The sequence below is a fragment of the Pseudochaenichthys georgianus genome, chromosome 2, assembly GCF_902827115.2.
Source record: "Pseudochaenichthys georgianus chromosome 2, fPseGeo1.2, whole genome shotgun sequence".
Taxonomy (NCBI): Eukaryota; Metazoa; Chordata; class Actinopteri; order Perciformes; family Channichthyidae; genus Pseudochaenichthys; species Pseudochaenichthys georgianus.
The window spans coordinates 1,208,081-1,233,545 of NC_047504.1; the positions used below are offsets into that span (position 1 = coordinate 1,208,081).

General features: G+C 42.7%; 2 protein-coding genes across 9 annotated transcripts in view; both read left to right on the forward strand.

Moving 5' to 3' along the window:
- Positions 1-18,278, forward strand: part of LOC117457383 (microtubule-associated protein 2-like) — a 51,197-nt gene extending 32,919 nt beyond the window's left edge. For 2 of the 8 annotated variants that reach the window (XM_034097455.2, XM_034097447.2), the window contains exons 4-18: positions 1,552-1,731; positions 2,993-3,067; positions 3,876-4,139; positions 5,280-7,859; positions 8,425-8,628; positions 8,757-8,894; positions 9,429-9,484; positions 10,306-10,420; positions 10,615-10,665; positions 12,046-12,356; positions 14,531-14,623; positions 15,039-15,131; positions 15,534-15,615; positions 16,068-16,180; positions 16,659-18,278. In XM_034097455.2, the coding sequence (XP_033953346.1) occupies positions 1,593-1,731; positions 2,993-3,067; positions 3,876-4,139; positions 5,280-7,859; positions 8,425-8,628; positions 8,757-8,894; positions 9,429-9,484; positions 10,306-10,420; positions 10,615-10,665; positions 12,046-12,356; positions 14,531-14,623; positions 15,039-15,131; positions 15,534-15,615; positions 16,068-16,180; positions 16,659-16,868 (4,524 nt within the window). In that variant the 5' untranslated portion in view covers positions 1,552-1,592 and the 3' untranslated portion in view covers positions 16,869-18,278. The remainder of the gene's footprint in view (positions 1-1,551; positions 1,732-2,992; positions 3,068-3,875; positions 4,140-5,279; positions 7,860-8,424; positions 8,629-8,756; positions 8,895-9,428; positions 9,485-10,305; positions 10,421-10,614; positions 10,666-12,045; positions 12,357-14,530; positions 14,624-15,038; positions 15,132-15,533; positions 15,616-16,067; positions 16,181-16,658) is intronic. The other 6 variants (XM_034097463.2, XM_034097471.2, XM_034097489.2 and 3 more) reach the window with 6 other exon arrangements.
- Positions 18,279-19,233: 955 nt separating this feature from the next.
- Positions 19,234-25,465, forward strand: part of LOC117457424 (protein unc-80 homolog) — a 56,363-nt gene continuing 50,131 nt past the window's right edge. The window contains exons 1-8 of the mRNA XM_071205078.1: positions 19,234-19,286; positions 19,566-19,773; positions 20,171-20,219; positions 20,568-20,724; positions 21,319-21,659; positions 22,103-22,226; positions 22,320-22,384; positions 22,653-22,795. Coding sequence (XP_071061179.1) covers positions 19,682-19,773; positions 20,171-20,219; positions 20,568-20,724; positions 21,319-21,659; positions 22,103-22,226; positions 22,320-22,384; positions 22,653-22,795 — 971 coding nt within the window. The 5' untranslated portion in view covers positions 19,234-19,286; positions 19,566-19,681. The remainder of the gene's footprint in view (positions 19,287-19,565; positions 19,774-20,170; positions 20,220-20,567; positions 20,725-21,318; positions 21,660-22,102; positions 22,227-22,319; positions 22,385-22,652; positions 22,796-25,465) is intronic.

Sequence of the window (25,465 nt, forward strand, 5' to 3'; positions counted from 1 at the left end):
CACTGCAGCAGACATTAGCCCCGATCACTGAGAGCCTGTCGTCATGCAGCGCTGCAGGGGAGGAGAGGAGAGAGACTGAGGAAGGAATGAGGGGGGAAGAGAGATGCAGACAAATGAGAGTGGGATACAATACACCCAAAGGCCCTTTGGTTTTCAGAAGCTGCAGAGAAAAAGTCATGAAGAAATCTATTTATCTGCTTAGCAGGGTGGACAACTTGTATTAGATCTTTTCATTTTAAAAGAATAGTTATACATTTTAAATATGCCTTCTTGCAGAGAGTTCCTTGCCATAAGTCACGCCTGTATGCTAATAAGTAACGTGCTACTAGTTGGCTTAGCTAAAAGAGCGGGAAAAGGAGAAAGAGTACATGTAATCAAATGTAACACAATCGAGATACAATTAGGTTTGATATTGACAAACTACAAATGTTAGTAACCTCTGACTTTAATGTTCAAATATTTCTGATAAATATGTTTTCAAACTGATGAATGCGACCTGGAAATGATTCGTCAGGAGAGGAAGACGGAAATAGAGTCAGGCTGAAAAAACCAAAACCTGGACGAGATAAAACTGGAAGAGAAAAGAGGAGAAAGTTAGATTTGAATAACAGTAGCTTAAGCTAGACAAACACGTAATGTCTAATGGAAACAAAGAGACATCAGAAAACAGAATGGAGGAAGAAAGGAGTTTCAGAGATAATTTGTTATGATGAAATTAGCCGCAGATGATGATAATGATGCAATTTAGCCCGGCTGCAAGGCAGGGGAGGGCCCCCTGCTAACGTTGTTTAAAAAGCAACATTATGGCTTCCTCTTCAGGGGAAAAAAAGCTTTTATGAGGGTGCATGCTTGAATAGAATGCACTTTACTAGTGCATACTTAATTGGGAAGAGCTTGTTGCATGTCTGCGTGTGCTATAGCTACTGTCACTTGGATGAAGTGCCGTGTGTAGGTGGAGCACTTCTTTTTTGTATGAATAGGGCAAGCCTGTCAAACCCACCTGCTGGACCCCTATAAGACCTGTACTTGTTGCCATGGCAACAACCTCCTTATCGTTGGTGAGAGGACATACAGGGTGTGTTCAAGGGCTTTTGTTCACCCTCTGCTTATGAGCAGCTTGCTGCGGTGCACCTCTAAAATGTGTTTATATCCCATTTTGATTTAGATTTGATTTTACTAGTTTGTTCATTGTTGTGTGTTGGATTGAAGCTAACCTTTTCATATGTGATTAGATCAATACTCACAGTAATTAGTATGCAGAAACTCTTAGGGAACATGCAGGAACACACATTTTGAAGGCATCTTTAAAACCAAACAAACCATAACTGTACAAAATAACAAATCTAAAAGATATACTGTTTATGCAGTCTTTCCTTTTTTGTCCGAGCACATGGATGTTGAGACAAAGACCAGCCGTTAGAAGAATAGTGTTGCACCTCACTCCCTCTGGTGGTCAATATTTGAACTTCACCATGCAGTGTCCATCCTCTTTCTTTCCACACATCTCATACTCATCTTTCTCTTTCCTTCTCCCACCACCTGCTCCACCAGGTGACACGTCCCCCCCCCCCCCGGTGTCCCAGCAGGCAGACATGGCAGACGGTCGGCAGCCGGACGAGCACTCGACCTCCAACGGCCAGGAGAACAGCAACAATGGCTTCTCGGCCTACAGCTCTGCGTACAGGGAGAACGGATTCAACGGTGGGGCAGCTGCACACCCTGGAACGACAGGTAGGTACACAGAGTGTGTGTGTGTGTGTGTGTGTGTGTGTGTGTGTGTGTGTGTGTGTGTGTGTGTGTGTGTGTGTGTGTGTGTGTGTGTGTGTGTGTGTGTGTGTGTGTGTGTGTGTGTGTGTGTGTGTGTGTGTGTGTGTGTGTGTGTGTGTGTGTGTGTGTGTGTGTGTGTGTGTGTGTGTGTGTGTGTGTGTGTGTGTGTGTGTGTGTGTGTGTGTGAGCATGTGCATGCAACACTGGCTCAGTGATATCGATTGGATTGCCTACTCATACTGCCAGATGGGTAAATGTGATTGGTTTCACGGTGCCAAGCAAGGGCAGTCAATTTCCAAATGGAACGTGTTTCACATTTAAATGAGCGCTGAACATTAGCAATCTCCTGCAGCAGTGTGGTGCTTGCTATTGCTGTGGTCCAGATAGATAGATAGATAGATAGATAGATGGATGGATAGATAGATAGATAGATAGATAGATAGATGGATAGATAGATAGATAGATAGATGGATAGATAGACAGACAGACAGATAGATAGACAGATAGACAGATAGATAGATAGATAGATAGATAGATAGATAGATAGATAGATAGATAGATAGATAGACAGACAGACAGACAGATAGATAGATAGATAGATAGATAGATAGATAGATAGATAGAAGTTTCTGGACCCTTTCTGGAGGTAAACCAGGAGAACATGACTTTAGAGCTGCAACTACTGATTAGTTAATATTTAAAAAAAATTCACATAATCAATAATCCTCCAAGAAATGTTTTATTTTGTTGGTTTAAATACCCAAAAATATTGACTTTACGAGAAAAATCTGCAGGTGAATTAATGATGAAAATCCCTAATTGCAGACCTGTTATCCATGTAAATACAATCTGGAACCTGTCATTTACAATTATTTTACATAGTGAATTAAACTTAACTATGAATTTTGTCAATGTCTTTAGATTTGTTGTGCTTGAACTTGGGTTTTGAGCAACTATAATGTGACTCAGTGTATGTTTTTTGACATTTTCACTATACGAGGTAAATTCAAATGCATCCATGTGCATTTGCCTTTTGAGTAAACTGGCCACTAATCAAATCCTAGAGGATAATTACATTCATCAAACACACAGCAGGTATTGTTCCACACTCAAAGAGAGGCCACACACACACCGTTAAGGTCACCACAGTTATTGGTCTTTCATTTCCTTCCTCCCATCCATGTCTTGTCTTGTGTCGTCTCTCTTTCTCTCTCTCCCCTCGCAGTGGATGACTCAGCCAATTTGCCTCCCTCCCCACCCCCCTCTCCATCCGCTGAGCAGATTGGGCCCGTGGCACAAGGTACACCCGCTCACACTTATTTTAACCACTCAGGGTGAGAGTGTGAATGGTGGTGACATTGGTAAAAACAATCTTGAAAGGAAGACACAGTTTTGAGCAGCCTCTCCGCATGATTAGAAAAAGAACTCCTCCTTCTTCTTCTGGTACGCTTAGTTTTTAGCGTTCAATGCATTTTATGTAATCATCATATCACCTTTGTGGAGTCTGCAGCATGTGCCACATTGTCCTGTCCACGTTCACACTTCCTGTATGCCATTTTAGTTCAATTTGGCTTCCTAGCATATCCCAGTATGTTATTGGCTTCAGAAACTCAACAACACAAGCACATTCTCTGCCACTGGAGCCCTTCCTCTCACTCCTCCACGTTCCCCTTCCCCTCTGTTGTTCCTTTGCTCATTGTGTCTATTGATTTTCTCAACGAGTAAACCACAGATTGACTTTCAGCTCAGAGAACAGCGCAGTCTGTTTCCTCATCATTTCCTTTCTTTGCATGTGGTATGCAATCACAATACAGTAGAATGTAGTCCCATTTAGGGACAATTATGTATCAATATTACTCAAATCTAACAGTCATTTTGTTTTCTGTACTAAAACATTAGATACATTGCTAATAAAAACGTTTTTTTAAACTGTTAGTGTTCCAATGATTATAAATCTCTTAAATTAATTGCAAAAAAATGTAACAGAAGTTGTGTTAATTGCATCCCATGCATCTCCATCAGAGCTGAAAGTAACCCCATGTAACCCCAGTACTGTTGTCCTCCATGTCTCATCTATGTGTCCCCCCCCCCTCCTTCCCTGCTCAAAGAAGATCAAGTAGAGGTTGTCAGTCAGCAGCAGGAGGTGCAGGAGGAGGTGCAGGAGGAGGTGCAGGAGGAGGTGCAGGAGGAGGTGCAGGAGGCTCCAGAGGAGGCCCACAGTTACCAGGAGGAGGTGGCATATGAGCAGCCTGGAGCCTTAGAGCAGACAGATTATTTATCAGAACCCCAGGCGTTGGGCTACCAGCAAGCCCAGACACCTGAGGTTCTCAATGGAGGAAGTCATCAAAGTGAACAGATCCCGTCACAAAAAGGTGTGTGTGGTTTTTATGTGTGTAATGTATGTGTGAGCAATCCTTCCTCTATGAAAGCGAGTGAATTCCTACCCACTACTTATTTTTGCATGATCCTCTTGTGCTCTGCTAATTGGTACCGAAGATGTTCCGCTTTATTTTATAAACTGTGACGTAGCTCGGGGCTTTGCTGCCAACCAGCGTTGTTGCTCTTACTTCCTTAAGCTTCTGCTTCAATACCCGTAGTTGCCGTATGCAAAATAATGTGACACAGCATTTTGATTTTGTGCTTTTTCACGCAAAACATAACCATTTGCTTCTCATCGGAGCCAAATTACAACCCCGATCAACCGTATCGTAGTTGATCATTTTTTGCACTTGTGTATTGCCAGCTACATTGCAAATGCAAATATCACTGTCTATACTGTGTGTATATTTTGATGTTGGTTTTGTTGGAATACTGTGTGAAAGAAGGTGTTTCCAGGTACACGACCTGTACTGTATGGGTGCTTCATGAATAGGCCCTGAATGTATTTTTGGATATCACTTGCTTTGATTTGATTTCAATGTTGTTTTCATTTCATCCAATGGCAAAAGATAATTTTGTATTCCTATTGTTACTAAGGACACACTTAAAGCATAACATCCACCCTCATTGGACACATACCATGTATCTATAAGGTTAATTAAATCAACAATATAGCTCTAATTCATGTAATATAGCATTTAATTATCCAAGCAAGATAAAGCTTCATTTACATCCACTGTATTTGTGTAGTTGCATTAGAACATGAACCCTTTTACAGTTAGTTGTATAAAAAAGAGTCATTAGATATCATCAGGTTGACCATTTTGTATTTATCCTTGTACATTGCAATAGGAATTCAATGTGTACTTTTATTTCCGGTCATCTAACATCATGCAACTCATTCCTTCATTCCAGTTCTGCACGCTATCTCAGGTGATGTCACCCCCCCTGTGCTGTTGTGGCCTGCTGCGAAATACACTGTGCTGTGTGTTTTGCTTGATGGAGAGCTGCTGTGTCTATGTGCAGACGGCCTCAGCTTCACTGTATTGGCTAGCTTATGTCGATGCAGAAAGCTAAGCTGTTTAGCTTGTATGACTCAGCACACAGTTGTACAGTATCCTTGCAACTCACAGCCCAGCCAGAAGAAAGTATCAGCAAGGAGTCTTGTGAGTCTGCTGGGAAAGAAGATGAACCTCAAGGGGCGCCGCTACATGAGAAGCAGTTGGCAGTTGAACGAGCAACACCTGAATGTGCAGAACTCGCCTCGACTGAATCTCCCACTCCGTCTGTGGAAGAAAAACTGCTCTTTGACACCTCAATAGAGCAAGGGGGCAAAGACACACAGGAAGTAGAAGAAGACGCTCCTCAGAGAGACCTGCGGGTGGAGTTGAAAGAAAATGAAGCAAAACAACCTCTACTGGCAGAGGAGGACAAAGAGGGAGATATCTTACCCAGCGAATCAGGAGGCCCTATGTCTGAAAGTGAGGAAAAACAAGAGGTGGTTGGCCAGATGAATACCTCGGACCAAGATGGTGGCAGTGACAATAGATCGTATGAGATGCAAGTGACTGACAATAAAGAAGGAGACCAAAAGCAAGAAGCAGTCGAGGCAAGTCCAGCACCTGGCACAGAGTTAAAAGCAGATATTTGTGTGGAACACGTGTCTGGAGTGAAAACCTATTTTGAGACATCCTCAAAAATCCCCAGAGAGGTTCCATCACAAACCCAGAGCTATTACGAATTCGGCACAGCAGCGGAGGAAAAGTTAAGTGAGGAAACTAAAAGCCTTGCACAGAACGTCGGAGAACAACTGGATAAAAAAGACAGAACGATTCCTGAAAAGATGTCTCTTGGACAAAGAAGCCTCTCCCTGAACATCACTGTCGGGGGTACAGGGGGTCACGCAGTAAAGGAAGAGAAGTCCAGAACCTTGTGTCCAATCAGTGGAAGCTTTGACGAATCTGAGCTAAACCCTTCAACACCATCTTTGGAAAGTCAACCTCTTCCTCCAATTGCTACCCCAGCTACCAGTGGATCCCCTGAAGATACCCCCACCAAAGAAGATACACCTTTGCCTTCTGATAAGCACACATGTATTGAACATTCAGGCAGCCTCTCTGAGATGTTGGACCTTGCTGGAGACTTGCCACGGCAATCATTAGAGAAGAGGGAGCTTGGCCACATGAGGCGAAAGTCTGTACCCGCTCTGGTCGGGGGTTCTTTGGCCAAGCTAGCCTTAGGAGATAAAACCCCAAGGGTGGTGGGAGGGGAAAGCCAGTTAGAGGACCTGGGCTACTGTGTCTTCCATGAGTACTCGGGGCCAATGCCTTCTCCTGCTGATGTACCCAATCCTGGGGACTCTCCACAGCAAAGCTTCTCTTCCACAGAGACTGGAATTGAGGAGGAACTTGAAGTTGTTCAAAAAGAAACTCAACAACAAGACCGTCAAGAAATGATCCCTGAGATTTCTTCCAAAACTGTGAGTGAAAAGAAAGTGTCACCAGTAAAGAGTACCCTGATTCTCGAAAGGATCGTGATGAGTGGAGTAAAACCTGACCGCCTAAGAATCCCAATTACTTCTTCAAAAGACAGACTGACTGAGTTTCGTTTGGAGACTGGCCTGCCTGAGGACATAAAGAACCAAGCGATTCCTGAGGTAGACATTGAAAAAGACCCCTCCAGAGAGGCTTCTCCCATCCCACCAGACAGTTCCTTTACTTTCACTTCTCTGGACACTGAAAGCAAGGTTCCCAGAACTCCCACCACCCCCAAGAACCAAGATGATACACCCTCAGAAACCCAAGTTGCTGGAGACATGGCTGCAAAAGACGTGGTTCCCGTGATCGAAGTGGAGAAGGATCAAGAGTCAGGAATTGATCAACTGAAGGAGATAGAGAAAGAGGAGTTAGAAGAACCAGAACGGACAAACACGAATATATTTTCACCAACATCTCGGTCTTTAGGAGATAGCACAGAGAAAGATGACAAGAAGATTGAAACTGGGCACGAGACAACGACAAGATTAGACGGTATAGAAATGAAAGAGACGCCAAAAGCAGAGAAAGTTGCCCAAATCCAGTTACAGGAAGTGACTCCTGGTGAAGTCGCACCAATGCCACAATTATCCTCCCCAATCATCATCATACCTCAAGCACAAGTAGAGGACGAAGCAGATGAAGAGGGTGAGATTGAGATGGCTGAAGAACCTCAAGAGGTTATAGAGGAAGCCAAAGTGCCCGAGGGTGTTATCAAGGTGAGTCTGACCGTAGGCGATCAGATGGTGGAAGAAGATCCCACCTCAGAATGGAGTCACAGTGCACGCGATGAAGATGTAGAACCTGCGACAGACAGTTCGCACTTGTCTCCGTGTTCTGACCATGATGTACAGCAACTGGATGAAGGTGAAGGAGGCGATGGGATAGGGTATGGTAAAGTAGAAGACACAAAGATAAAAGGGGATGAAGGCATGGACGAGGTGATTGAAGTTGTCGCAGAAGACCCATCAGCGGAAGAGCCTGTTGGGTTTGATGGCATAGGTGACGAGAAAGAGAAGAAACCAATAGAGAATGAGGGGGAGAAGAGGACGGAGGAAATGGAGGTGAAAGACATTGAGATCGGTGAGGAGATGGAAGAGACCAGTCAGGCAGCTTACGATGAAACAACCATGGACGTCTCCATCCTTGACACAGACAGTAACTGGATGGACTCACAAGGTACCCAGAACTTGTTCAAATAAAAATAAAAATGGCTTGTAACATTAGGGAGGAATTCCCAAAGAGTGGATTGCACCTGCTGATTGGGTATCGTTTGCGGCCCGGTCTCAAGGTCCTTATCACCAAATATATTGCGCTTTTGATATAATATTGAAATCACTGTTAGAAGCTGAGTGCAGTTTGAGCCTCTGTATGTAAGTGACTGCAATTATCCAGGGGCAAAGTATACATGGCCAATGCGTTGGTACTGCTCTGTCACTGCTCAACGACAGACACGGGCAGAGGCTCAGGGACAAATAAAGAAATCATGATTGACCTTTTGACTCAACAGTAAAAGGAGAAGGGACCTTTTGTTCTTATCCGTGCAGATTAAGCGGACACAAAAGCTGTGCAATCCCTTTGTGAATTTGGTCCCTGGTGTATATATAAAGATAAAAGAAAAAGCTAACCTACACCATGACGTTTGTATGATAGTAAATCTCAATGTGTCTTCTGTACTATGCTAGCTCACCAGCTAGCTAAGAATGTGGAGAACTAGCCCTTTTGTAATCCCTCTCCACTGCAGATGATGACAAAAGCATCATGACTGAGCAAATGGAAGCCCTTCCTCAGGGCCAGAGTCCTACCAGTACACCTGTGGTGGACAGACCCCTAAAACGGGCCCCTGGCAGAGGAAGGGGCCACCCTGGCATCACTGACAGTAAAGTGTCCCGCAAAGTCCCCGGTCACCTTCCACATGGTCCGAGAGAGGAGATGAAGAAGAAAAAAGGTTCCAATTGTGTATTGTTGATTAGCTAGCAAAGAGTGAGATGTACATTGTTCATACTTCTGTACAAGGTAAAGAAAGTTTGACCACGGTTTGGATGTTGGTATAATCCTGTCTCTCCCTTTTGATAGTAGCTGTGCGGAGGGTTGAGCAGAATAAGTTGTCAGCCCTCCAAAGTCGCTCTCCATGTCGAAAGAGTGTTGCCAAAGCGGCAGCCAGGCATCCTAGGCCCGCTGTGCTTCACGGCTCTGCCAGACGCAAGGCCACAGGTGAACACTCTTCACGATGCTGTGGATAGAGAGAGTGCAACCAAACTCTGATGAACACAATCACGACCTGGAGATGTCTTTATTTGAACCCTGCAAAAAGCTGGGGCAATTAAGGGGTTAAATTGATACACACAATATCAGGCATGTTATTGCCTCTGCTCTCTCTCTATTGATGGCTCTGGGAGAAATCAATAAGGTGCAATGTAGCTGGCAAACATTCTGTGCTGTGGTCTTCTTAGTATGAGCTCAACCGCTTGGTCTTTTGTTTGTTTTCTAATTGTGTCCATGTCAACAATGGATGGTGTCATGTTCTTGTTTCTTTCTCGTCTTTGTATACTTTTTGAATTGCTGGATATGGCCGCGTTGTGCTTGGTCCGCTGGTGTGAACACGTCTATGAATGTGAAAGTGGTTTTCCAGCTGCCTTTTCAGAGTACATCTTTGGATGTGAATGTGTGTTGTGTGTGAACATTCATCGCACATGTCCTTCCCTTGTTGCTTTACATCGTGACTAACGCGGGGCTTTTTCTTTGCAGGGCTGGAAAGCCATATGCCCCTCAGTGTTGCCCACCAGTCCAGGGAGAGGACCACTGTAAGTACCAGCGACAAGGACACACACTCGGTATTAGCATATTTAATCGAGAATATTTCAAATCATAATATTTTTAACGATAATGCTCAATCGTGATATTGCACACATAGGATATTGTTGATTATTGGTGCTTTCATAGCAATTGTACACAATAAAATGTATTTATGTATATAATGTTGATATTGCTTGTTGTATGCATGACACGCTGGACCTTTTTCTTTTTTCTTTCTGCATGTGTGCACGTTTATTTTGTCTTGCATGCATACCTCTTTCCTAACGCCAGTCTCGGCAGAGAAGACCTGTGAGTATAGAAGTCATTTAGCTTTGTAAGGGCGCAGGTTTTACAATGTGATGCTCATGATGTCGAGTGCTCTTACAAATATCTTGAAATCCATCGTTCACCGTTTCCTCCCTCCATCTGAAAACCTCATTGTGTTTCATGTCTTCTGTAAAAACATCCCTGTCTCTTCCAGTGTGTCTCCTTTCATCTCTCCATCCGTGTGTCCCCTCTTCCTCACATGCATGCTTCCTGCCTCTTGTCTTGGCTTCGGGGTCCAGAGCCCCACGAGGGCCGTTCTGTTAAAGATGGCATTTCAGCGCGGGGCATCTAATAACATGCCCCCCCGGGCCGGCTCTGCCTGTAGCCTTAAACGGAGCCCCCTGGTGCGGGAGGGGCTGAGCGAGCCTCGCCCCTCCTCTGCATGTTCCCCTATGATAGACAGTCGGGTGGAGAAGGTAAAGCTAGGGTTGATTGATAGGTAGCCAGAGTCCATACAAAGAAATGGAGCCCGGGTGACCCTTCAGTGTCTGCTTTCTCTCAGGAGCGAGCATACCGCAGCCCGGAGAAGAGGTCGTCCCTCCCCAGGCCGGCTAAATCTCTGACTCGCCACATCCCTGCTGCGGAACAAGATGACAGCACCCCCTCCAGGCCGACCTGTAAGAATACACACACATTCACAAGTACACCACACACCCAATGGTCTCTCTTAAGCAGCACATTGAATCTCTTGCACGGCTTCATTACTTCCTTTTCTCAAATGAAACTACCTTACGCTCCGTTTCCTCTTTTCTCCTTGCCCTCCTTGTTTTCTGATCTCCTTTTTCCCTCCTTGTCCCTTTGCCTCTCAAAGCGATCCAGTCCAGAGCGGACAACAGGTCTGGAAGGCCCCCTGGTATGGCAGGTAGACCACCTAGTAGATCTGATAGTAGCCGTTAGATCCCATCACACCCTCCTCGTCAACGTGTGGCATCTCGTTTGTCGATAAAGTGTTTTTCGTCTTTAGAAACATCAAAATGAGGACTCACTATCATTCTGTATTACCATCCGTTGAGGACACATTCATTCATTCATCTGGTCACGCAGGGGTGTGTGCAGGTTTGAAAAACACTATTTATTATCAAATGATCCCCTTCTATCGCCTTCCCTCGAAACAAAAGATTCCTGATTTGCCAGAACGTCTGTTTTCTTCCCATTTACAAGAAGACATAACAAGACATACAACTTAAGGAACTAAACACAATGAAGTCAAAGTGAGTAGACCTAACCCTGGTTTTAAAAAGTACTATGAAATATGCTTAATCTAATATACTCATTATTAATATACTTAGTGTGTATATTTGAGCGTTCTAACGATGTGTTTAGTGTGCTAATGGTATATCATGAGTAGTACTTAAAATATACAAAAACGCTATAAAGTGTGCTTGACTGTATTATTGTGAGACCAATGTACTAAAGTCAAACAAATAATTATATAATGAGCACTAAAACACTCTTAATTCCAAATTTATGTGACAAAAAAGTTAATTTGAATTACATTTTGTACAACTTCAAAGTCATACAAATATTATTTAAAATGTTATTTAAAATGTAATTTCCACACACTTTGATTGCATTATACGAAATGAATAAAACATGAATAGATTTGATTGCCTCTGAGTAAATAATTAATAATGGATTAATATATAATTGAAGAGAGTAAATATAATATATCTATAAAAGTATGGCATTCAAATTATGCATTTTAAAGCTGTCTCAATTACATTTATTTTAGTATATTTTATCAGCAGTTATAATAAATAGGTACTAATGATGCACCCCTTGGAAGTATCAGAAGGCATACCTCTATTAGGTTCAGTGTAACTAGGTTAATTATTCCTAATTTAAATAGGCGAATTAGTGCACTCATTATTGTATTGTGTTCCTATAATTGTCTTTATTTCATTCATTGTCTTTGAATGTGTTAAATGTGGCTTTGTCAAACCGGCAGTGGCCTCATCAGAGGTACAGGTGGTATCCATAACAACAGGTCGCTGCTCTTTGTTCTTATTCAGGATGTTGTTGACTAAAATCCTATTGGTCCTGCACCTGTAACCCAGCAACTAGGTGCCGGCGTTAAATGAATGCAGCTGCCTGTGTGTGCTTCCACACATCTCCCTGTTGATGGTTTTGTGCTGATCCATATTTTCTCCCATCGATGGAAGAATCCAGAAAGGTTTTTTCATATCTTCATCTTCCTTCTTTTCCTCACTCTAATCCAGAGTTTTCCGCCTGTAACCTCCAGGTACAGAGTCTGCGCGTTCCCGATCAGTCCGCAGCGGCGCCTCCACCCCCGGCTCCACCGCCGTGACCCCCGGCTCCCCCCCAACCTACTCCTGCCGCACCCCCGGCTCTCGCACCCCCGGCAGCCACACGCCCAAGTCCTTCAGCATCCTCCAGGAGAAGAAGGTGGCGGTGATCCGGACCCCGCCCAAGTCTCCGTCCTCCATCCAACGGCAGCTGAAGGTGCTCAATCAGCCGCTGCCCGACCTGACGAACGTAAAGTCCAAGATCGGGTCCACCTCCAACCTCAAGCACCAGCCCAAAGGGGGACAGGTAACAGAGACAGGGCTCAGGATGTCATTGAGCTATGACATCATGTTTAGGATTCCAAAAGAACGCCTCATGTTTAGGGGACTTTAAAAGGATGCAGATGTTGGGAAGATTTTCTAAATAAAAGAATCCCATTTTCACTTTGACAGGTACCAAAGCTACTAAGATATATATATATTAACAGTCTATAAACAGCAGATACAAAGACAGATTGACATACATGTATTTTGTTGACATATTTACCTCGTAGTTGACTAATGACATCCGAGATTTAGTGCAGTGTTCTGTTAAATTCTCCAAAATAAGGACATACAATCTGTATCGTCATCCATTGAAAAAAACATTCACAAAAACATTGATATTTGTATATTTCTGACATCATATTGAACGATTTCTGGATAATTAAGTATGTGAGTGCAGTTACCTATTTTGCCCACAAGGGGGCGGTAAAGGACAAGTTTATGTTACATCTTTAAATAAAAAAGCTTATTTTTGTGTGCAAAACGAATCATTCTATTACATTTAAACGAGAGGTATATATTACTTCAGAAAATATTTGTATACCTTCGTTAATCTTTCTGTGCAATATTCACATCCATAAAGGATTTATGCAATGCAATGAACTCTTAACAGATACAATAACACACATAAAAAGACAGAAACATTTAAAAATAAAAGGAATTATTATGTCATTTATGTGAATATTAACGTATAAGAGTTTGCAGTTTCAGCTAGTTTTATCTTGTTTACTCGATATTTGATTTGTGATTCCACTATTTTTCAGCATGTAACAACAATCTTCTTCTGTGTCTCTTCCCCTGAGTTGTTGAGATGTCGTCAAATATCTGTCTTCACATCTTCACTATCACTCTCTGCCTCTAACTGCTGCCGTCACTTCCTCTCACCGTCCTCTCCGTCCTCTCCGTCATCGGCTGCCTGCGGCCTCTTGCCCTGACTTCCCCTTTTTCCTTCTCTTTACCTCTCACATCATCTTGAAACAGCTTTCCTCTGAAGAACATTCCTTTTAGTCAACCTGCAGAATCCTTTCTCAGGGGATCCGCTCTCGTCATCGCCGTGCAGGATTGTCCCTCCGGCTCTCTGTATTAATAATTGCGAGCGGACGTAATTACTTATTGAGAAGTTGCATTCAAGGACACAGGATGAAAATATATCACCTCACACAACAGATCCAGATAAGGGATTCTGAATTGGGTGACACATGTTAAAAGAGCTGCCCTTAAGTTCTTGCATCGTGCATGGTTTCCTCCAATATTAATGATTTAACACACACTGGACTTATTGCTGCTCTTATCGTTATCTATATGGTTGGTAAACACATTACCATGGCAACAGACAGTGTAAATGCTCCCGGCGAGACTTTTGATTAAGGGGTTGTTTGCAGGAAGAGGGGAGTTCTTCCTTCCTCTTTGGGGATAAAAGAATACAAATATATTTCATACTTTAAAATAGCATTTAACGAAATGTTTACAATCATAATAATGTCATTTTATTTTATCATTAAAATGTTTTTTGTTTCTTTTACTAAATATTTCTACATATATTTTATTATTTTTAAATAATTGATTGTTTAGGATCGATTAATATATTGTCATTTTAATATAGATTGCTATTTCAGAAGAAAACTAGAAAATATCCACAATTCAAAGGACATATTCTTAGTGAGTGGGTCCAGTGCATTGTCCTTGGTTGACCTTGCAGCTGTCTGTCCTGCAGCAGCTGCAGAGAGCTGCGTAAGAACCTCAAAAAAAGGAAAGAAAAGCATGAGATGGGTAAAAAGAGCAGTGTCCACATGTGTGCGTGCATGTGAGAGGAGGAGCTGTGAAAAGAATCCAGGTCAGATCAGAGACGGAGGCGTGTGTTCCCCCCCCTCTTTATTCCTCCCTCCCTCTGTGTTCACTTTAGCACTTGTAACAATGGTGGTGTATTTGTATGTATTTTATATTTAACAAAACAACACAAAATGGGGCACAAAGGCTGAAATACTGCCATTGGTTGTATTAAACTGCAATTTTGCACAATACTGTTTGTATTATTTAGGCCATTTTCACATTAAGTTGCATGTGTTCATGTAAATGCAGTACATGTATCACTCCACCCCACAGTAATCTAAAAGAGGCACATATAGTGTTTTTTTTATTTATTTGATTTTGTTTTAGGTTCAAATTTTAAACGAGAAGGTGGACTTCAGTCATGTTCAGCCAAAGTGCCGCTCCAAGGATAATCTGAGGCACACGCCCAAAGGAGGCAATGTATGTACACTTTCGCTTCTCTTTCTCCTTTCCTCTCTCCTTTCTTTCTCTCTCTTTTCAGCGGGCGCTGTTGTTCTCTCATTCTACTTTTATACGTTCATCCGTCTGCACATCAGCTTGTCTATCTTTGGCTTGTTTCGGTGACATTCCATACCAACTAAGAATATATATATTTGTGTGGATTACATCGCTAAATGTGCAGCTTCTGATGTCTTTAACCCTGCATGGACTCCAAAGGTGAAAGGCTTGTGTCTGTGGTTTAGAAGTTCCCCTGCGCTGAAGTCGGTGCAGAGGGATTGATAGGTCGTGGATTTTAAATTGGGACACTTTTATGGGATTATTTTGAACAGGAGTGCATTTTAAGCTCCTCCTATCCAGTTTGAACTGAGTGTTTTGCTCACCCTGTCATCCCCAGGTCATGATTCCAAGTGTTAAACTGGACTTTAGCCACGTTCAGGCTAAGTGTGGCTCCCTGGACAAAATCCAGCACGCAGCAGGCGGTGGAAACGTGAGTTACAACACATTCAATTTCATCATTTAGCCATGTAGTTGTTTTTGTGTCCCTCTGAATGTGATTTCCCATCAGCTTTTGCACCAGAAATATCCTGTTTGATATTTGCTCTAGGCACACACTCATAGTACAATCTGAGTGTAAACACGTCTCTCCAGCATGCACTCTGTATCTTTGTTTTACTCACTGTAATTCATTTCATCCATGGACAATAAAGTTTATTTAAAGCATCTGCTCCCTTGAGCATAACATAGCGCCTGCGTTGTGTTGAATGATGTGCTTTCGCCATGTTTCTCTGGTTAAAACCCCCCCCCAAAACAAGTCATTTCTTTATTAAGGTAACATATGTTGAACGCTCCTATTATGTGCTTTAATATGTGCTTCTGCTGCTACCCACAGATCCAAATCCAAACCAAGAAGATCGACGTGAGCCACGTCACCGCCAAATGTGGCTCCATGTCCAACATCCGCCACAGACCAGGTATGTTATTCGAGGAAAAGGAACATCGACACTAGTTGTTTGATTATCCAATAATATAAATACTAGAACAGGTTCAAAGTATTCAATTTTATGTTACAAGAAAGTCTTAGTGCAACTTAATGTGACAATTATAATTTAGATTAAGGATAGCAACACATTACAAAATAAGGAAATACCCTTGCTGCACCTCAAACAAGTATGCCTTTAAGAGTTGGGTCCCATGAATGCAGACATGTGGTTGATCAGTATTTTTATTTTATTTTGCATATCTTTGACTTGATGTTGAAATGTGAAAATGTTCCTATTGATATTATTATACTGATTTCTACTGTGGCCTTAATGATACTGTCTGAGTAAAGAAAGTGAATAGATGCTGTGCACACTTAGATGCTTTGCCCTGAGTGTTGCCTGCAGGGTGTGATGCTCCTCTTCTCATTCTGTCCTGTTCCCAGGGGGAGGTCAAGTGCGCATCGACAATGTGAAGCTGGACTTTAAAGACAAGGCCCATTCCAAGGTCGGCTCACTGAGCAACACCAGCCACACTCCAGGAGGCGGGAACATCATGGTAAAAAGACCCTTCTAGCAGTCATAAAGCTTTATGTGTATAGCCCTACCCAACATGTGTATAATGAAACCTACATCATTCTTAGAAGTTAAAAACGGCTAGAGAATATATACAATAAAACATTTTTTAAAAAGCAAACCGATAACTCTCTTAATAAAACAAGACAGAAATCAAATCAAATGCATTAAAATGAATATAGTTCAAAACAATTCTCTAGAAAATATCTAATATTATTGTTTCTGTAAAAGTAATTGTATAAAGTAAAAACAGTAATAAATATAATAAGACAATAAGAAAAATGAAAATAATAAATAAGCTAGTAAAGAAATGAAACAAAAAATGAATAGTCTGATAAAAAAAAGTGTATTAAGTTAAAACAGTTCAATTCAATACATTAAAATAATAAGAACAATTTAAAAAAAAAAATATATATATATAACATTTCTTTCTTTAACACCCCTGATCTTTTCCCTGGCAGATCGAGAGCCACAAGCTGAACTTCCGGGAACAAGCCAAAGCGCGAGTGGATCACGGCGCGGAAATCGTGGTCACCCACTCCCCGGGGATGGAGACGGGAGGGATGTCCCCCCGCCTCTCCTCCACCGGAAGCATCAACATGCTGGAGTCGCCCCACCTCGTCACGCTGGCCCAGGATGTCACCGCTGCCCTGGCCAAGCAGGGCTTATGAGCGAGATACCTCCGCTTCGGATACCCTCCGAAATCCACACTATCACTCCTCTTCCCATCAATCACTCGTCCAGTGTTCTCCCAAGATCCTTCACTGCAACACTCAACCCCACAGTTATAGCAGATCGTCCATCAACGACCCCTCCAGACCTTGCAGTGGGATTTAAAAAAAAACGGAATCCTTAGATTATAATTAATTCACACACCCGGTCATTCTTTATTTCTCATTTGTCACTCAAGTATGGACTTTTCATTTTAATAAGTGGAGTGCTAAGGTTTGTCTAAGAAGGCTGTTTTACGATTGTACAGTGTTTTTTTTGTGCGTGAAAAGCATCACATTCCACATGTATGGGGATAAACGGTGAGATGAGCTCATGCATTATGTTCATTCATAATTGATGGTACCGAATGCAAGAAATAGTCTTAAAGAAACGACTGTGAGATACTAAACTTACAGAAATGTAATGGCGTGTACCTGCAAAAGAATGGCTGATTAGCACGTCTGCTAACATGTGACATGACATTTTTATTTGTGTGTTGGTTGGTTTTAATCTTATGATTTCCTATTTGAATGCTTTTCTTTTTATATATATGTCACTGTAGTGGAAGTTGTGTATGTTCCCTGTGGCTGCACTGGCTTATTAGCACTTACATGTGGATAACCACTGCAGTTATGTCGAGTCAAGCGCTGAAAGACTAGCTTTCCAATAGATTTGTCTTTTCTTTTCCGCAATCATTTGGCTGCTCTTTTCGTTCGGTTGTGATTATTTTAGGCTTCAACAATGCTGTTATGCTGGCATGGCAAATACATTATAATAAATCAGATCTATTTGGTGCAATCTTAACGTTTTCAGTGTGAGTGTAAATGGCCACGATGCATTCTAGTGGCTATACTTTTAGGTCAAATCCCAAAACTGTCCCCCTGCTTCTCCTTTTCGCAGAGACTGGGCTGTACAATGTATTTGAATGGGCAACGTTTGTTTGAAAAGTGAAAAAAATAAGCTTTATATGATGACATTCCATTAAGAGAGCAGCTGTCTTGTGCGATTAAACCAGTAACTACGCCGAAACGACAAAGATGTGAAGAATGGGAGTCACCCGCAGCTGTTAGAATTCATTTAAAAAAAAAAAAAGGAATAAAAAACAAAACAGTTTGAGCATATTTTCTGCTCACCATTGTACAACTTCTCTGCCTCCCTTTCCCTCCTCCCCCGGTGTAAGTGACCTCTGCAGTGTGTCTCTGTGCTTCCTCTACTCTTGCTCTCCCTCTTCCTCGGCCCCTCTTTGCCTGTGTAAGCGTATTTAAAATACCATGTACTGTAGATGTGTGCAAACGTTCCCATGTTTGAGATGTACTGATGACAAATTCTCCTACAGGATGATGACAACAGAAATAAAGACATAAAAACAGGTTGATCTAGTCTCTCGTTATAAGTCTCAGAAAATGTATGATTGATCTTATATATCTTTGAAATGGTTGAAGTGTTAAATTGTCTTTGATAAAAAATGTCTCCTTGGATTTGTATTACAACTTTTATTGGGGGAAACAAATGTGTGTCAATTAAGGATGTTAATGCATTTTAATGTCATTTATGGACTTCATATTTAAAAAATGTTTACATAAAATAACTAAGGAGCCTGATGTGATGTTGTATATTTATGAATCTGTGTTAAATTAACATTGCTAGCTTAGTAGCCTTAACAGTATGCAAGAGCGCCCCCCTCGGTTCATACACGCGACCTACACCTTCCGGATTTCCTCACTCAGGTGTTTTCGGACACCAATTGAGCAAATTGACTTTGGCGTTTTAGACAAGTGGGTTTCAGAATAACTGTTAGGAAAATGTTGTTTGCTAATGACAGAGCCAGTGTAGCCGTTTGTGGTAGAAGCTAGCAAACAGCTATCTTCTTTAGCATACTCTAGGCACGAATGCATGTTAATAATAGGCGTTTTTTGTCAGAAAAACGCCTATTAAATATGTAAATAACACATGAGGGACGTTTTAAAGTTCTACTGCACTAAATTTGTAGGATAATTTGTTTTACTTGTAACTAGTATGGTTGGCCTACTTTGCAAATTACACGTGTAGAAAACCCAGCCTGTAGAAATTGATGCATTGTTATACATTTGACTAGTGATTAAATAAATGTGCTGTGGTCATTACATTATGGACATACGTTAAAATATATATTTGTAGGGGCCATTCTGTATTACATACAGAATCATTAAGTACATTTTTCGGAAATGTAACTTTGCAATGCTAGATTGTAGTAGTGTGTTGTTACTTTTAACTTCTATAAGAAAAAGTCTAAATTCACTGAAAGTGTGAAGTATGATTGCTAGTCCCCTTGGGTTATTAAGCAACCTGTTGGCAGAGTATATCCTTCACGTGAACGCACCATCCGGGTGCAATTAAAGGTATGTTTCAGCCGTTTGTTTTTTAATGTCATATACACCTTGTCATTTTCCATCATGTTGCTTAAAGAATAGCGTTTAGAATGGAGACATCTGAAGCAGCTGCTTCTTTAAGCTCCGCCGACGATAAATCAGCGCGGCGATCAACTGTTTCTGTCCGGTGAGGGAGGCGCTGAAATCAGAGCACTCTCCGACTCCTTCTCCCCCCACCGCTAGCTCTCTCTCTACCTCTCTCTCTCTTTTTCTGCCCCTCTATTGCCGCCGATCGACCGACACTTGCAGCCATTTTACGCAGGATGAACCCAATCATGTCGTGAGGGAAGATCGCTGGTCACCACAGCCAGCAGCCGCCGGTGGTTGCACACAGGCGGGCAGACAGGCAGGCAGGACCGGCCAAGATGGTGAAGAGGAAGAGCCTGGACGAGAACGAGCCGGAGTGCGGGAAAGGAATACCGTTCCCCATCCAGACCTTCCTATGGAGGCAGACCAGGTTAGTGTGGAATTGATAACAGGTGTTTGCTTGCCTAGAATAGGGATCTAGCATTTGACAGCAGCTGTGACATGAAAGGACACGTACGCGTTGTTATCCTAGCAAGCGTGAACATAGATGTATTATAATGTAATCCGTGCCATTGAGTGTGTCAGTTGCATTGAATGCTTTAAATGGAGGCAGGTGGGCTCCTGTTTTTTTTTGCAAGGGGTTAACTGTGAGTGGAAACGGATTTCATGACACACCTGTAATGCAAAAACAGAAAGCGGGCCAAAACAATACAACTAAATGTCGTCCTGGGTATATTGATTTATAGAAATACAATTTGACATTCTATATGTAATTGTGTAGTCCACATTGAGAATGTTATATACGGCTGTTCTCTGTGTGTTTTCAGTGCATTTCTACGTCCAAAGTTGGGGAAACAGTATGAAGCATCTTGTGTGGTAAGTTATTTCATAATGCCATGTTCGTGGTGAGGGGAAATAATCACTCTCATTCCCAGTAATCTGTTTGTACCTGAATGCACCTGTACATCAAGTGGGCTCTTGATTCTGCATTTAGCAAATTAGTTTCCCCCTTGCTTCCTCCCATTACCCCAGAGCCAGACCTTTGGAAACTCATATCCATAATGACGTTTCTCCAGGTTCCCTTGGAGTTAAACAGAGCTGCCTCTGTCTCTCCCACAGGCTTTGCAGTGCTTGGGGCCATGTGGGGCCTTTAGATAGTCAAAGAGAGAGGCTTTCATTCCTGGCTGATGTCTCTGTTTTCTTTCTCTCTGGCTGCCTCCCCAGTCCTTTGAGCGGGTGCTGGTGGAGAATAAGCTCCACGGGCTGTCGCCGGCCCTGTCAGATGCCATCCAGAGCATCTCCCGCTGGGAGCTGGTGCAGGCAGCGCTGCCTCATGTCCTCCACTGCACCTCCATCCTGCTGTCCAACAGGAACAGGCTGGGTGAGGAGGACACACACCACACACGTTACCTGCACTTTAGGAATTGAGTTGACAGGGTTATCCTCATTCAACTGAACACAGAACGGATGTTCTTTCGGTCACAGGGAAGTTGCACAACAGCCTGACTACATCACAGGTCTGGATTATCAGAAACAAAAAACATTATAATTCACTTGTTTATTCGAATGAAATGCTTTTCTGGATAATCTAAGTGTCTGCAAGACAATTTATAATATTATATGTTGTTAATATGAAAAATTAGGCGTCAGTCTAAGCTATTGCAAATGATTTACAGTAAATGCATATAAACCTGCAATTCCAACTAGGTCTATCTATTCTACGTATGGAGAATGGATTATATTAAAATGACTTCCAGTGTCATAAAGTATCTGCAGGTCTGTATTATTTCCATGACCCATAGTGAAACATCATAATGCTGGGTCTTCCCAATGACAGAACTAATATGCCTCTGCATATACATGTAGACATTATTGACTTGGATTTCAGTTTTTGGTCTTTAAAATCACCCAAACTTATAGAGAATGATATACACAACACAGCAGTCTGAGTTAACCCCTGACCTCTGACTGACAGGCCACCAGGACAAGCTGGGCGTGGCGGAGACGAAGCTGCTCCACACGCTGCACTGGATGCTGCTGGACGCCGCCCAGGAGTGCAACCACGAGCCCAGCCTGGGCCACGGCTGGTCCGCGGGCAGCAGCAGCAGCGCCTTCCTCCAGCCCATGGGCAACCAGGGATCTTCTCCAGGGGCCCCCGGCTCATGCTCCGGCTCTGCCCTAGGGGGGTCGGGGCCCCAGCACAGCGGCTCCCTGCTGGAAGAGGACGAGCACGCCCGTACCAAGCTGTTCCACAAGAGCATGGCCACGGTGGAGCTGTTTGTGTTCCTGTTTGCTCCGCTGATTCATCGCATAAAGGTGTGTACCTGCAGACATTAAGGTTTACAACATAAGCACACACTGTTGAAGGATTAAAGAAACATACACAGTTCATACCATCCATTAGTACTGCATTGTTTAGCCTTTTCTGATGTGCAAAGGAATACTTCCCCGGGGCAAACATTTATTTTAAAGATTTTAAGAGCAGCTCTATTCTAAAATGATCACACATATATTCAGGGTCACCCGATAGCTATTGATCTGTGTGTGTAATCAGAAACAATGGTCAGTTTACAATACTCATGGGACTGCATTGTGTTTCCCAGCTGAGCAATGAATTACTGTCTTGTAATTGATCGTATCATATTAGCAGAACACTCCGACATAATGACCTTTAAACATGTTGCTTTTAGGGATGCACAATGAATTGAAATTGCAGTATTAACTTTTAGATGAATTCTATTTTGTCCATTTACTTGAAGGAGTCAGATCTGACCTTCCGATTGGCCAGCGGTCTGGTGATATGGCAGCCGATGTGGGAGCACCGCCAGCCTGACATCTCTGCCTTTACTGCGCTCATAAAACCTGTCCGAAACATTGTGACAGGTTTAAAAAAAATCCTTCCTAACCGCCATATAAACCGTGTGTAATCTGCATTTGTCTGTTTATAATAAGGACGTGTAATTCCTGTCTCAACAGCAAAGAGGAACTCCCCAGTCAACAACCAGTGCAGCCCCTGTGGATCTGGCAACCCTGGTCCCATGGTGAGTGAGCGTTTTTAGCTCATATCTCGTCTGTTTTTGAGCCCCATGATGATTGAAAGTGTTGAAGGCTTCATCTCCTCCCCCCTTTTCATCATCCTCTAGGGGCAATATTCATTAGCACCAGCCATCCGGGAGCATTAGCTTGGTTAGCGAGGGTCATGACAGAAGCCTCCCTCCAGCCTCACAGTTTTTAATTATCAGGAAGTCCACCTATCTGCCTGCTTATCCAGCCATCTACACTCTGTCAATCTCCCCCTCCCGCCTACAGGGCTTCCAGGTGGTTTGCGAGGCGGCCCAATCAGATTCCTCCTCCCCCGCTTCTGGTGAGCGGAGCTGTCGTCGTGGTAACTCGGTCGAGAAAGGCGGGCCTTCCCAACAACCCCCACCAGTGAAAGGCCCTTCCAAGAAAAAGTAAGCACCTATAATGAGACAGTTGCATTTGGTCATGTGGGCATTATTGATTTAGATTCTGGGGTTATGTTAAGATGACGAGGTAGAAGTGTTAAGATGATGGACTTCCAACACACTTTATGGGACAATTCTCCTTTTGTCAGACAGAACAACATGGGACAGTTTGAATCATTTGTATTCATGTATATAACCATGTGTGCTGCATTGGCTTATTACATAGCTTGTATTTATTATTACTGTAGATTTTAAAAGGCAAGTTTATTTATGTATTTCAAGGCGATTCAAAGTGCTTGACAAAAATGCAAAAACATAATAAAAAAAGACATTTGAATAACATTTTTAAAAAGTCCAAAGAAGCAAAAGAAGATTGTATGTATACAAGAATAAACAATACAGTGCAATGTCAATATAGACAGTTATTTAATTGTATAAAAGGCAGCGTAAGAGAGAGTGTGCTACTACATTCTTTTAAATAATAATTTAAATGATCAATACTGAATTCACTATTTTTACAAAACCTCCTTCGTATGAATAATGTGTCTGCGATGTCTCCAAGAAGCCAGTGGCGGGTTGAAGCAGTGACCCACGCTGACACAGAGCCGGTGCCATCATCTTGTTGATAGCAAAACATTTAGCCCCGCAGCGGCGTCTGTCGCAGCACAGCTCGCTCCACCAGCCTGCGAGAGCTAGCTTCAATATGAAGAGCTCCTCCTTCCCCTGTGTAATGTAGCTCTGAGCAGCGCGGTCTCCTCCGTCAGCACACGCCCTGTCTCGCTCAGGCATCGGCACAAAATCAGGGGTAATTAAGCTGAATGAATGTGCTACATGTCTGATGCTGGCACTGGCCCTGGCCTGGCCTGGCCTGGCCTGGCTTCAGATTGTCTAGCCCACGACTAAGCTTCAATCTGTGCTCGCTTTGGCACAGATAAGGCCCGTTGGACCGCAAGGGTAATAAGAATCAAAGACTATCCATGAGGCAAGGCAAGTTTATTCTCACAAAACGGCAAATGAAAGTGCTGTACAGGGCTGTATCTTAGATTTGATTAGATTAGATCAATGTGAGTGTCATTACAGAAAGTGCTGGGTCCACGAAATGCAGTTAGCATCCAACCAGAAGTGCAAGAGAAGCAGTGTAATGTACTGTATAGGTATAATATAAGTATATTAATATGACAGATATTAATACAGTATTAATAGGAATAAACACTATGAACAGTTGTATACATATTGAATACACTATAGAGGTAGAAATACAGACAATATGAAACTATATATAGTATTTTTTATAGTTAAAATGAATAAATATGAGGATGCTTTCAAAGATCTAACCAGTTTGTAAATATGACTAGTGTACAAAATCATTCACCGGGTACCCATGGGTATGTTAACATCGAACATAGCAAGATAACACGGTTAAAAGCACAAGTGAAAACAAAAGTTTCAAATGGAAGACGGCTTTTCATCAACTTAATGAACTTAGTGTAGCATCTGAAACGTATGAAAGCCACGTCTAGGGGTTAGTAAACCAGCAGCAGTGCTTTCAAGTCAATTATATGAATCCAGCGTCGTGACTTAAGTGTCAGAGTAATGAGGTGGCTTCTTTTGGTTTCTGTAAGAACTCCAGCAGCTGCATTTTGTAAAAGCTGAAGCTGTTGGATGTCTTTTTTTAGGAAGGCATAGCAGTGAACCCAGCTTCAAATAAAAGCGTGTTTTAGCTAACAAGATTCAGTTAATACAAAATGTTAGTCTTAAAAAGGGATGTATTATTAATACCTCTAATGTTTGTGATCGGTGATTGCTTGGTTTGAATGTGTTGACAGAATATGACGCACAGCTGCTCCGGTTAAACACGTTTGCATGCGGAGCATCCAATGTGGGTGTGTTTTTAAACAGCTGATCCGTCATCGTCAGTGGGCAGAGAGAGAGAGAGAGACGCGGGAACATTGATGATAAGCCCTCCATTGCTCATCCCAACTCGTTCTGACAACCAAAACAAGCCACTCCAAAAGCTCCTCACGATCTCTCTGACAGCCAGCAACTCACTGCAAATCAAAATAAGCCCTCACCCCCCCCCCCCTCCCCTGAGTTAGTTATATCCTCATGCACTCAAACACCAAAGGTTTTTTGGAGCAGTCCCATGGTAATGCAGTGACAGATGTATCCCTATGGTTTCAGCACACACGCATGTTAATTCTCAGAGTGTTGATGAGGGGAAGCTGTTGTGCGGCAAAGATCAGAAAGCGAGTTGAATAAAAATGAGATGGCAGCGAGAGCATTTTGCCATTTGAGGGTGCAAGAGGGAATTATATTCCTGCTTCCAAGTTCCCACTGTATGGATCCACAAAGAGGAAAGGCTGCAAAACAGTGGATTTCGATCCAATCTAATCAAAAAAAGCATCTAAATCCAAATAATATATTTTTGTCAGGCCTTGTCAGAGTTTATAAATATATCTCCTCCTCTTCCACACACCTGCTCCGACGGAAATAATATCTACCATCAGCTCCTGTGATTAATGCAGCTTACTCATCCGCCACCGCCGCATCCACTCAGAGCACTGCTGATGCTGAGGCAGTTTCCATGGCAACCACCGGCTGCTGCTGCTGCATCTCTGCTACCGCATGGAGTCGGGGGGCTGGGCCCGCTTCCTCTCGCAGGGGCTCGAGGCGATA